The sequence below is a fragment of the Lutjanus erythropterus genome, chromosome 16 (genome assembly GCF_056507025.1).
Source record: "Lutjanus erythropterus isolate fLutEry1 chromosome 16, fLutEry1.hap2, whole genome shotgun sequence".
NCBI classification, from domain to species: domain Eukaryota; kingdom Metazoa; phylum Chordata; class Actinopteri; order Lutjaniformes; family Lutjanidae; genus Lutjanus; species Lutjanus erythropterus.
In genome coordinates this window covers 33,249,447-33,263,123 of record NC_139332.1, presented here as the reverse complement: position 1 = coordinate 33,263,123, position 13,677 = coordinate 33,249,447, and the positions used below count along the sequence as shown (strand labels likewise).

The following is a 13,677-nucleotide window of genomic DNA, read 5'->3' as shown; positions in this document are numbered from 1 at the left end:
GTTGTTTAGAGATGCAGGGATAACACCTGGGCTTACCGCTCGCTTCACGCTGTGGTTACAAATGTCTTCTTCTTCCTCACCCGAGCGTCCCATCACGCATTTCATTTCCTCTCTTACTGCGGCGCTAAAGCCTCGGAGCGAGATTATCCTCAATGCTACAATCCTACTTATGGCATCACCTCCCAAATCTTATGTCTGAATTTGACGTCTGCACACACACACACACACACACACACACACACACACACACACACATGCACCTGCACCAGGCAAATTAAATGGCATTTTTAGGTCTGACCTATAAAATCAGGAATTTAAATGTGTAAAGCAATGAACTTTTTTATTGTTTTCTCCTTTTAATGAATTTTCACAAATGGAAGAGAAACATAATGCATGTAAGTACAGGAAAAAATGTGTTAAATGTTTCATTTAACTTTTTTTTTTCATTTAGTTTGACTCCTAAATTCTTTTTTAACAAAATAACCAATAAATGGGACAATTAGCCCGTTCAATAAAATGTTAATCTTCTAATAAACAATGTAAACACACAGAATTTAAGTATTTAGTATTTAAATAAAATCCCCAAAATATGTGTTTGGATCGTTCAAAAGATAAACGGGTTAAATGATAATGGGTGATAGGATCATTATTGGGTATTAAAGGCGCGTCCTTGAAAGGCTCAGTTGTTTACCAGCATTGTTGGGGTGAGGTTCAACACTGTGTGAAAAACTGTAGGCAACAGTTTAAGAACATTTCTCAACTCACAATTGCAACGAATATAGGAATTTCATCATCTGCAATCCATAATATCCTTCAATATTCAGAAAATAAAGAGAAATCTTCTCTGCACGTAAGGGACAAGGCTGAAAACCAACACTGAATGTCCGTGACCTTTGACCCCTCAGGCAACGCTGCATTAAAAACTGCATTAAAAACCCACATCATTACCAGCGTTAACTTCAAAAGACAGCAGCTGTGATGATGGTACGGGGGTGTGTTAGTGCCCATGGCATCATGGGTAACTGTCAGATCTGCGAAGGCCCCATTAAAAAAGGTTCACACAGGTTTTGGAGCAACACATGCAGCCATCCAGAGGTCGTCTTTTTCAGAGACGTCCCTGCTTCCAACAGAGTGGCTTCGTAATAAAAGAGTTAAAGAGTTCAGACCTGTCTCCCATTGAAAATGTGTGGACCGTTATGAAGCACAGAGACCCCGGACTGTTGAGCAGCTGGAGTCGTATATCAAGCAAGAACTTTTAATTAATTAGAGTCGTCAGTTCTCAAATGCTTACCAAGACAATGTGAGGTCTCACAGTGGTAAACATGGTCCTGTCCCAACATTTTTGGAAGATTTTGAAGGCATCAAGTTCAGACAGAGTGTTTTTATTTTCATTTTATACAACATCCTAACTTCTTTTGACGCCTATTGAATACTTCCTGCTCTACACACTCCTAAAACACACACACAGTGTGTCGTAGCTTCAGTATCTATCTGATTTTAGCGAGCGCTACATCTCTGCTGTGTTTTGTTATCTCGCCCTGTCTCACTGTGCGCTGTCACACACACACAAACACACACACACAAACACACACGCGGAGTCAGAGACACATCTCCATATGTCAAAGTGTGTCAGCGCAGATACACATGGCACCACCTGGGCATAACCTCGCTGACATGTTGTCACTCCGCACTAAAGAGCAAGGTGACACCGCAAAAGCCTCAGTGTGACTCAGTGTGTGTGTGTGTGTGTGTGTGTGTGTGTGTGTGTGTGTGTGTGTGTGTGTGTGTGTGTGTGTGTAGCGGCGTGGGCTAAACGCTTAATCCTGACTGACTGTCCTGTAAGAAGAGCGGAGTGGTGGGAGAGAGGGTGAAGAGGAGAAGGGGTGACACATGTAAATGGCGTTGCCGTGGCAGCCCACGAGATAACGAGCGACATGGTTTATTCATCCTGTCGAGGCTGAACCCCCCCCCGACCCCCCCGCCGACCCTCCTCTTCCTCCTCACTGCAGATCTGTGACGACACACACGCACTCCCTAAAAACACACACACACACTCCGACGTCTTGACAGATTGAATCTACCCCGCACACATTCACAAACACACTTTTTATCGACTTCCCACATCCACTCCAAACTATGTGCGTGTGTGTGTGTGTGTGTGTGTGCAAAGTTGGCAAGAGATCAGGAAACACGAGTTCAACCTATCATGCAGTGTTTCCTGTCAGGAAGCGGACACGTTTCGACCAATCACAAGGTCAATATTCGCCGTCTCCGCGCTGCCGGTACACCTATTAAACCCACCTATTAAAGGCGAGCTCACAGTGCGCTCCCGGAGAGGCAGGATTTATCTATCATGCTCTAATTGGTTGATTGTGGCTGTTCTGGGGTGAGATTGAGTCGTCCATCATGTCCCGACTGAGGGCTGCCGACGGGGGAGGAGCTGCAGCCAAGCGAGCAAAATTGCCCCTCATAAGGTGTAAGGGCTCGGGGTTTTTAAGGTGGCAGGGAGTGTTTTTATAGAGAACTTAACGGATTCCGAGTTAATCTGCTCGGCCGAGGCAAATGGTTATCGACTGCCCTCAGGGGCGAGGCCAAGCAACATGAAAAAGAAAAAAATACCTCACACTGCTGTTTTTTCTCTGTCCCCACCTCCCTGTGATGAATTTTTATGTTGCTTTGTCAATATTATTACAGTAAACCCCCTCCAGGTGTATCATTAAAGGGATAGTTTGAATATTTTGAAGTGGGGTTGCATGAGGTTCTTGTAGTCAGTGTGTTACAGACAGTAGATGGTGGCCAGCAGAAGTGTAGGAAGCTAAACAAAGTACTGCTGTGGTCAGAGTCTGCAGCAAAACGTATTTTAACCACCTTAAAAAAAGACCAATCGAAAATAATCAATATCAGCTTTATCTTGATGTCAAACAGCCTTTTCTAATGGGAAACCATCATTATATGGGCAAAATATTGCTTTCTCCAGCCCAACCAAACTCTATAGGTGAAATCAGTAATTTTGTCTTGCAGAACGTGGAAGTTGTTGTTCTACCGCTGCCTCAGTATTTTAGTTTATTTATGTCATTGTCACTTCGATGAAAACAAAATATCCCTTTAAAAGAACTGAAGTCACACAATAACACAAACTAACTGATCAAGGCAGCAGAACAATCACTGTTAATTTTGTTGACGAAAAATTTTCGTCATACTTATCGACCTTTTTTTTCTGACTAAAACGAGACGATAATTAAATAAACATTCATTCACGAGGACTAAGACGATGACGAGGTGTATTGACATTTTCGTCAACGAATAAAAACGAGACGGAAATGTCTGCCAGAGACGAGATCCAATCAAAATCTAATTTCGTTTTTGGAAGGAAATGACGAATTAGGAAGAGGCGGGAGGAGTTGGGAAGAGAACCAATCAGAGCGACGTGGTAAGGAAGTTACGTACTCACTTTGCTAGCTAGCTAGTTTGAGACGGACCCGGGAATGTATACAACTTGCTCCCAACAAACGTGTTTCACACGGAAGTCAACAGAATGTCAACACCTGGGAGGAAGAGGAGAGAAGATATATGGACAAATTTTACATTTGACGTGAAGGAAAACAAGACGCTGTGTAAAAAGTGTAGCGCGAGGATTACCGGCAAAAATACAACGAACTTGAGGAGACATAGTCGAGTCGTCCTGAAATCCACACGCAGGTAAGCGTGTTAATCAACGGATGGGGACGAATGGAAGCCGTTTCATACATCCTGTCGGAGTTTATTTTTCCACAACATACAACTCACTGGACGTTATCCCGTTTATTACACGGCTTACGGGTGAAATGTTAAATTTGAGACGTGATGTTCGTCAAAATACGACTTTTATCGATTATTTAGCGTAGCTATATAAATCTGCTAGCCTGGCGATTTTTCCGCTGTTTTGCTAACATTCCTTAACACATTCAGAGAGGTTTCATTTCATTTAGGTGAACGTAATGACTTTCAGAAATTGAAGGGAAGGTTTACATATTACCCTTTGCACACTTTTTAGTCGCCTAAATCTACTGTTGTTTTCATCAACTATAATCTTATGGTCAACTAAAACTAGACCAAAACTAAAACAATTTAGATGACTAAATTATGCTAAAGCTAAATTACATTTTAGTCAAAAGACTATGACTAAAACTAAATCAAATTTTGCTATCAAAATTAACACTGCAGTACCACAGCAATTCCTTTGTTTTGCAGGGTAAAATTAGTGATTTTTTGAATGGAGTTTGGTTGAGCAAGAGAGAGTGATATTTGGCTTATAAATACTGTTTTTTTTTCCAAAAAAAAACATAAAATAGAAAATATACTAAATATATATATGTTGACCGCCTCTCCTGGCAGGATTTTTAAACCCATTGGGAATTTTTTGTTTTGACCCTTTGAGGTTGCTGTAGCTCTTCAGTTTTTGGAGTGTTGAAGCCAGAGTGAGAGATTGAGTTGGCAATGTTAAGCATATGAGGTAAAAATGGATCCATTTGTTATCATGAATTTGATGCTAATTTTCATTAGCACGTTTGCAGGATTTCCCATTATGTGTTAGCATCAAGCTAGTGGACTAAGCTCCAGTTATGGATGTTTGTAAAAACTTGATTCAGCAATTCAGGGAAATTTGGAGTTGGAGTGTGCAGAGGAGACTGCCTGCCAGACTCCATTGATCAGTTTAACAATTAAAAACATCTGCTCCTTCTACAAGTTTATTAATGATTTCTAATGACTCATAAACATACTCTTACTCATTCTACAAACATTCAGCATTAATTTGAACTGGGAAATGTGTAAACAGTTGAAATTTCAAAGGAAAACATGCTGTCTGTATCGTCTCTGATGACATATCATGATAATTTTATGATTTAGATGGTAAATATTAACTTATTTTACGATTAAAACAGCTATCAGCCACTCGGCCCACCTGATTCTCTTCTTCTCTTTCTGTATATCTGTGCTTTGAGTTACCAAGCCAGCAGCCGTCACCTCCCTATTCAGTAGCGGAGCCATAAAATACGGCCGCAAACCTGTGTCTGTTTTACTGAAGCAATTTAGCATGGCTCAAGGGCACAGCAGCTATATCTCTTTCCTCTCTCTCTGCCCGCCCGTGCAGCTGAGGCCCGGCGGCTCGTCGCAGCCGAGGGAAAATAGCGCCCATTCTCACGTCCGACCGTTTGACTGACTGCTCTATTTGGGCGCAGAAAGGATCGGGGCAGGCCTGACTGACTGGTGCTTAGATACAGCTGATGACTTTGTCTGGCTCTGTTTTGTGTTTTTTTTTTTTTTTTTATTCTCCGATGGCCTCTGTCTGTGTGACTGACCGGCGCAGATGCCTTTGACTTGCTGATCTGTTTACAAAAAAGAAAAAAGAAAAAACTCAGTTTGGTTTGTCTGCTGTGGAGGAAATATTACACAATAACACAGATTTATTTCAGCCCGGCTTTGTGCTACAGCGATTCACTCTTGACACAATCAATAGCTGCTATTGAGGTGATATAAAGCAAACATTTGGAAAGCTCAGCCGGCTTCTAACTTTCATCTGACGCCTACAGACTCACTTTTATATCAGTTTTTCAGCTGCTCTAATTCACTGACTGGGTTTTGAATAATACTGCGAATATCGCACAGAATTGAAATGAGGTTATTGGAAGTTGGAACATTAGCTGTGTTGGTATTCATTCACATTTATGACTATCTGCGTCTTTTTTTTTTCCTGTGAAAACTCATTTCGCAGTGTGAAATGTTTTATAGGTGTGATTACAAGGCTCATTGATCAAATCCTTAATATTTCATCCTCCCATAATTTGAAAGGCAAACGTTTGTTCCTTTATCAACACAAATATTTCTGAGCTTTATGGGTCCTCGGTGATCCCAGAGAAACCTTATTCAAACGTAGTTTTTATGTTTGTTGCAGAGGGAAGTCTCACAAATGGCGGAGTGGCCTGAAGAAGAACACAGAGAGACTGCTGTAATTAAAAAGACACAAGTTTGATCCTGGCATCAACACACAGGGTGTCCATTAATTGCTTTGTTGCTGTCAAAGCAACACAAATCTTTGTGAATATCTCTAAAGTCCCAACTGAAAAGCTTCAGAGTGAGATCAGACTTGTTTTTCTCCATAGTTTGTCAGCATCTGTAACTTCTTTTTGATTGTTGATTAATGAATATTCGACTTGTCTTCTGCATCATCTTGTTTATATCTTTTTCTCTGTGGTTCAGCATCATAAACAGCTTCCGGTACTTTTGGAAATTTGAAGTAAAGCTCTGTGGATTTGAGTTATTGTTGTCTGCACAAGACAAGAAGTGTATAAAGGGGTTTAACCTGTCAGAGAGGCTCTAATAAAAGAAATATGAGGGAGACACGGAGTTGGATTATTGCTGAATTCACATTTCAGACATGCCGATATTTTCCAACTAGTTTTGGCCGATTGCCAGTGATGATATCTGCACATATGCATTTTTTTTGCAGAAAGTCTCCTGGAGTAACTGGAGCTGCTGTTCTAAACTTTTAAATTAATTGTCAACTATTCTGATCGATCCATCAGTTGTTTTTTAAGCAGATTTTCAAGTCTGTACTTTTATTTTTTGCTGAAGTATACATTAGAAGATGTAATCTACTTAGTTACTTTTAAAATGGTAGTTGAATTAATACCCAAACCTTTCATTTACAGTTTAGTAGCCAATAAGGTGATCTGATCGCAAACGGATCAATGAAAACGAGGACATGTGGATGAAATGCAAAACAAAATGCTGACAAAATATTAATAGATATTTAATCAATAGACATTGCAGTAATTTGTGCCTCAATTGACATTGTTTTGTCTGACAGCCATTTGTTGAATAAAGAAAATTAAACGTAGACTTAAAACTGGAAAAAAAAATTACTAAAAAAAAAAAATCCCATTTAAAAAAAAGTACTCAAGAAAATCTCAGTGTGGGAACATTTCCTGCAGAAAGGAAACAAAGTCAGAAATAAACTGTGTGATGCTGCTTCTCAGTTCAGTGGCAGCACTATGCTGTACCACATTAAGAACAAGCACCCGTGATCACCTTGCTGCTAGCTGGGTGTAAAAAATGTGATTTGCAGCGGTCTGAGGACATCAGCCTCCCTGCTAACACAGAGTGGCTGCAGGAACTTAGCTGCAAGGTAATTTCTGCAACATGTGATGTTGCAGCAGCAGATCAAGTGAGATTCCAGAGTCATCGCCTGCATCTTATTTTAAACTTTGCAACTAACAATTATTTTCATTGTCAATTAATCTGTCGTTTATTTTCTTGATTATTTGATTAGTTGTTTGGTCCATAAAATGTCAGAAAATGGACGATCAGTGTTTTCCTAATTCAAATTCCATTTCAAAATTGTCTCAGTCGATTAATAATTGATTAACTGATTAACCGTTGCAGCTATAGTGGGTATGTCATCACCACATTTCCACCGCTTTTGGAGATGTTGTGACCTTTTAGCAATGTTAAAGCAATATCATTATATAAGTTACAGCATACGTCATGCAGAGGATGTAGCAACATCGTAACCAGTGGTAACGTTGTAACCACAATGTTGCAGTAACGTCACAAATGATACATCACAGTCACAGCACTGCAGGGACACACTGCGTTTGTCAATCAATGGCAGAATTATTATAACAAAGTCCTGCAGTATTAAGAACCAGAGGGTCCCTTTCACATTTAATAATTTAGCGAAAACAATCCTTCAATTCAACAAGTTCACATCTGGGGGGAGGAAATACTTTTAATAGGAAAAGTGGTTGAGACCGCAAGATATAAATGTGATCAAGGCCCTTTATAGTGATTTTTATGTGGATAAAAGATAAATCAGTAGTTTATTTGTAGTCTGATGTGTGTTTCTTTGTGTTTCCATGTGCAGATCATCCAGGACCGCGTGTTGGAGCACAGCTCCAGGAGCAGCCTGATGTGGAACAGCCACCCCGGGGGACTCTTCGCCCTGCCGCAGTACTCTGGATACCTGGGAGATTTCCCCTTCTACTACGCCACACTGGGTCAGTAACACACACGGGCACACAGGCACGTCTATAACTGTGCAAAAGCGCCGTTACGTAACAGCGGTAACACTTCTGCTGTGCGCAGTTGACCCGTAAAGCTTTGTCAGGAAAGCTCCTCTTCAGATGTCCTCATCATCCGTCACTCCGGCACCAAATACTTTGTCTCACTTTTTGCACGGGGAAAGACTTTCCAGATATGTTGGTCCAGCCACTGCTGAGGGTTTGGACCTTGTCTGAGCAGCAGAAAAATGGCCTCCGGCCGTGATCTACTGCCCTCCTCGACCGGCTGCGTCTAGCGGAGTGGAGGAACGGGCCTCTGACGGATGTTTGTATTAGTCCTGCTGACACACCAGCCCGTCCATCATTGCTTTTTGAGTCAGCATTGCTACTACTGCTGCCGCTACGGTTCAGTGGCGCTGAGTTTTCCCTCGCTACATATCTGTGACCCGGGAACCTCTCCATCCCTCACGTCTTCACTCCATCATCATCAGCACACACACACACACTTGTACACACACAGGCAGCGATAGTACGACCGCGCAAAATTCAGTTGATGGAGCAGCCGAGTGGAGAGCCGATATTAAAATGGATGAGCACGGCGACGGGCGTGGGTTACAGCGCCGGCAAGTTTATTTGTTTGTCAAAGAGGAAGCAATTAAAACATGGATGGGTTTTTAGGAGACGAGGTGGCTTGTTACTGATGGGTAAAAGAGTAAAATCAAAGGAGAGTTTGTTTCTTAGCGCTCTCAGAGAGCCAATAACAAGACTCACACTCATCATGCATATTAACACTCAGACACACACAGCAGGAGCAGAGTTTGTTTTTGTCACTTTAGCAAAATGGACGTTTCATTTAGAAGCAGTGAGATACTTGAATTTTGCCTGATAAGAATAGCCGTACACTCACTGTGGATGCCTGCCTGATGCCTGCAACATGTTCCAGAAAAGTTTGGACAGGAGTGTGTTTACCGCCGTGTTACATCACATTTTATTTTAACAACATTCAGTAAGTGTTTGGGAACTGAGGACACTATTTGCTGAAGTTTTGAGAGTGAAATTCTTTCTCATTCTTGCTTGATATACGACTTCAGGCGCTCAACAATCTGGGGTCTCTGTTGCCATATTTTGTGCTTCGTAATGCACCATAATGCAGGTCAGTCCAGTACCTGAACTCTTTTACAGCAAAGCCACGCTGTTGGAAGGCGTGCAGAACGCATTTCAGCTTTGTCTCACTGAAACAAGCAGGGACGTCTCTGAAAAAGACGTCTGGATGGCAGCATATGTTGCTCCAAAACCTGTATGTGTCTTTCAGCATTAATGGTGCCATCACAGATGTGACCCATGATGCTCTGGGCACTAACACGCCCTCATACCATCACAGATTCTGTCTTTTGAATTTTGTGCTGCATCTGAATGGTCCTTCTCCTCTTTAGCCCAGAGGACACGATGCACTGGGTTTTGTATAATGGTCGTTTAAGTTATAGAACTATAAATTAAATCATTAAATGTGAGTCAATACCAGTAAATATTTTGTGATGAAGACAATACAACCTCGTTATCAAAAATAATAACAGCAGATCCAGGATAGTAGTACATTATGGTCATTTAAATGATTTAACTATAATTTAAATCATAAAGTTTAATTAAATGCCAATAAAACATTTATCATTGCAGTTTACTGCTTTGCAATGTCTTACTGCCAAGACACCTATATCAATACACACCTTGTGGCCAAAAGTGTGTGGACACTAGGCCAATACATCCATATGTAATGTTTAATATGCCTGAAGTCTTCTGTGACGGCCTTTCAACAAGATTTTGGAGCCTGGATCTGGGTATCATCCCTCTCACATACTGTCCTCTAATGGATTTCAGTTTATAGACACGACATCGTGGGTTAAAAGTCAAAGTCAAAATATGATCATTATGTTGTAGCATTTCTCTTTCCTTAAAGCTATAATTTGTGACATTTCTGTGTTAAAATGTCTAAAAGCGCCAGACATATTTTATATGTGTTGTTGATTTGTGTACAACGGTCAAGCCCAGAGAAATCTGTAGTTTATTCAAGGTAAAGTTTCTATAACTTCCTGGCTACGTCAGTGAGGTCGGACAGAGGCGACACGGATAAAAGTTTAATAAATTAACTTCTTTATGGACATGATTCCTGCCATTTCATGTCAGGTAGATTTTCATCAGCTCTGGTGGTTGTTTAACAATCAAGACAACAACTCCCATGATTCCACACTAACTAGTGTCACTGTGGGTATTAAATGGCCTCAAATAGCAGAATCAGTCCTAAAACAGCCTTTTGTGTTGCTATGAATATTTTGCCAGTGAGATGTGTAATCATGCACTGAAGGCAGAAAACACTCACATCCAAATTTAAAAAAAAGGCCACATGACACAAATTCTGCTCCAGGTTTTGTTCAGTGTTTCATGGAACTCTGTTTACGGCCTTGTTAGAAATTTTACATCCCAGGTGTTAAAAAACTCTGCACACTCTAAAGTTTTTCATTACAAATCACAAGGAGAGTTTACCGAGTTTAAAGACTGCGTCCATTCCTCATCATAAAAGTTGCTTGGTGGCGGAAAGGAGACTAATGCTGTCTCCTCTGCGCCATGCTTTGTTGGTTTGGGTTAGATTAGATTTAAATTAGGAAAAGTTGAACGTCCTCTATGATCCGTCTTGCTCAATATCTTATTTCCTGCTCATTTTCAGCCTCGATTACTCTATTCCAACATCAAGTCAGACTGAATTTAAAGTCACATCAGCACTTAGTCGTCTGCTCGGCAGCTCGCAGATACAGCTGAAGAGTTTCCAAAATGAAATATTCAGTGATCAAGAGATTTGGCATTTTCAAAACACATTAACGTTGCTGAATATTTTAAGACCGGTTTGAAAACGAACATCCCTGACAATTAAATCATCCATATTTTTGAACCGCTGACAGACTCGTTTCAAGTAACATCTCTCACTGAAAATAGTCATGAAGTGTTTTTGGAATGAGAGCCTTCAGTTCTCCTGCAGCTTTTGTTCTCTTCTTTTCTCTTCAAAGATTGCACTGATGGCTGACAGTCGGCTCGCCGTCTCTCAGCTGACATTGTTTTTTTTTGTTTTGTTTTTTTTTTGCTAAACTGCAGTAATGAGTGACGTCTTTCCTGTTTTGTGTTTCAGGTATTAAACCGTACCCCAAGTTCACGGCGGTCATCCACGCCGTCTCCCCTCTGGTGTCCCAGTCCCAGCCCATACTCAAGCTCCTGGTAGCTGTGGCCAAATCCCAGTACTGTGCACAGGTAAAGTGTGTGTGTGCATGTGTGTGTCTGTGTGTGTGTGTGTGTGTGTGGTGGGGGTTTACTGCAGCATCTCCCAGAATCCTCCACTGATCTCCACCTTGTAACTCCCCAAATTGCGACATATTATGTGGCTGCTTTGCAATTGCATTTTGCAACTAGTGCAACAACAGCCTCATCCTCCATCCCTCTGTGTGTGTGTGTGTGTGTGTGTGTGTGTGTATTAACTCTGGTGGATTGAATTAGAGCAGCAGTTTGTAGCTGTGCTACATCTGTCTCCATGGCAGCGAAACCCCCTTCAGCACAGCTGGAGACGGCATGTATTGATTCCCCTGCTTGCTCCTTACCAGCACGGGAAATGAAATGGAATTTGCTCCCCAATGGCTGGAGTGTGTGTGTGTGTGTGTGTGTGTGTGTGTGTGTGTGTGTGTGTATGTGTGTGTGTGTGTGTGTGAGGTGTGTGTGTGTGTGGGTGTGTATGTGTTTGTTTGTTTGGCCAGCAGAGCGTATGAGTAAGCGAGTTTGTATTTTGTGTAGGAGGGATGCGTTTCCGTGTGAGTGCCGTGCGCGAACGTGCAGCTCTGTGGTTGTGTGTGTCATTGTTTGGACAGTGGAATATACAATACAAACGTGTGCTCATGTGGGCGGGATGCTTGTACATGTGTGTATCTCATACCTGTGTGCGCTTTGTGTCTGTGGTTGTCCATGTGCGTCTTTGTGTGCATACCATCCATACGAGCAGATAATATGTCGACTCTGTGTGTAGGACGGGTTTTATTTGAAATGTTTTGTCACTGGTGCCAATAAGATACCTTTCTTCCACTGCTGATACCAAAACATGAATATAAACGTGGTTTTCTTTTCAAAAGGAGAAATCTGTACTATATTTACTGTAATTTACCATAAAATGACCATGACTAGTCATCAGAGATTAGGGAAACATTCTAAGTTGAAATATTCAGTTCCCTGACAACAACACTACAGCTGCAGTGTCCTCCTTTGAATATTCTATTCTAGGGCAGAATAACTGTTTTAGTTTGCCTGTTTTACATTATTCAGAGTTAAAACTGATGCCGAATGTTTGCTGAATGAGTAAATGTCTGTTTGTGAGTTGTAACAAGTCATTAATAATCTTTTAGAAGGAGTAGATGTTTATAACGGTTAAATTGAGCAAAATGTTAATGGAGTTTGGCAGGCAGTCACTGAGCTCAAACTCCAGAGTGTTTATTTTCAGAGCAGTGGGCTTTTGTTTTCAGGATAACAGTCTAAACTTTACATTGACGGACAACTGAGAGTTCTAAACAGCTGATCAACTTACATTGGAGGACTTGGCATTGCTTGTTGTTGCCAAATTGCAATGTTGTGCTCGTCTTGCACTCCTGCAGTTCTCCTGCCTGAGCTTCCTGGAGTCTGGGGAGGAGGGGGCGGACGGAAAGAACTTGCTTCAACCGTACACTGAATATTACAGAGGGATTCAGTCTATTTTATATACAGCCTATGGCTCCAAATCAAATCCAGTCACTACAAAAGAAGCCAAATCGAGGCACACTGAATCCTACACTTCCCATAATGCAACTGGCATGATACATTTGCTTGTTTTAAAATAATTTTTAATTTAAATTTGCAGTCTCCACATCTCCACATCACTGTGATGTCACTGAGGTTATTATCTCAGAACCATTATACGACTGTTTTCACAGGCTGAGCCGTACTTCATTCAGGAACTATCTCGTCATGGATTCAACCATTTATTGCAACAATTGTAAATGCAGTTATACTTGACACGGACGGCTCCGGTCTTAAAAAGCTCCCTGGATTAGCCAAGCAGCATGCTAAGCCGAAACAGGGAGTGCAAAGCAAAAACCCCCCATGGGTATACAAGGGTAAGCCTAAGCAAGACATGAGTAACATTTAACCTTTGAGCCGTGTTAAGAATGAAATAGAGAGGTGGAGGATGGAGGCGAAGCTTTGCCAGCAGCAGCAGCAGTGAGTGTGGCAGCATTGGTGTAGCTGGAATCAGTGAGGGGGGAGCTGGAAATTATGACTTCCGTGTCCCGTGTGTGATGTTTTATTTCTCATGACCTTTAAACCAACTTTAAATTGGTGGAGTGCCCCTTTAAATACTGACCAAACACAAGCAGCCTTGCAAGAGTAAAAAAGTGCAGTGTGAAACTGAACAAAGTTATTGATTTCACCAGTTACTTCTCGACAAAACCATCTCCACTCTAGATCTGCTTACTCGACATGGTGACATGGTCAAAATTTGACCTTGAGTAGATTGTTAGATCGTTGTGTCAACTGGCAAAGTGAAACTAATCTAACTAAAACTGAAGCAGTCGCTGTCTGT

General features: G+C 41.4%; 1 protein-coding gene across 1 annotated transcript in view; it reads left to right on the top strand.

The window, feature by feature from the left end:
* ext1b (exostosin glycosyltransferase 1b) overlaps positions 1–13,677 on the top strand; it is a 175,565-nt gene that overhangs the window by 138,021 nt on the left and 23,867 nt on the right. Inside the window, exons 5-6 of the mRNA XM_084738950.1 lie at positions 7,904–8,036; positions 11,215–11,333. Of these exons, the coding sequence (XP_084595076.1) occupies positions 7,904–8,036; positions 11,215–11,333 (252 nt within the window). The remainder of the gene's footprint in view (positions 1–7,903; positions 8,037–11,214; positions 11,334–13,677) is intronic.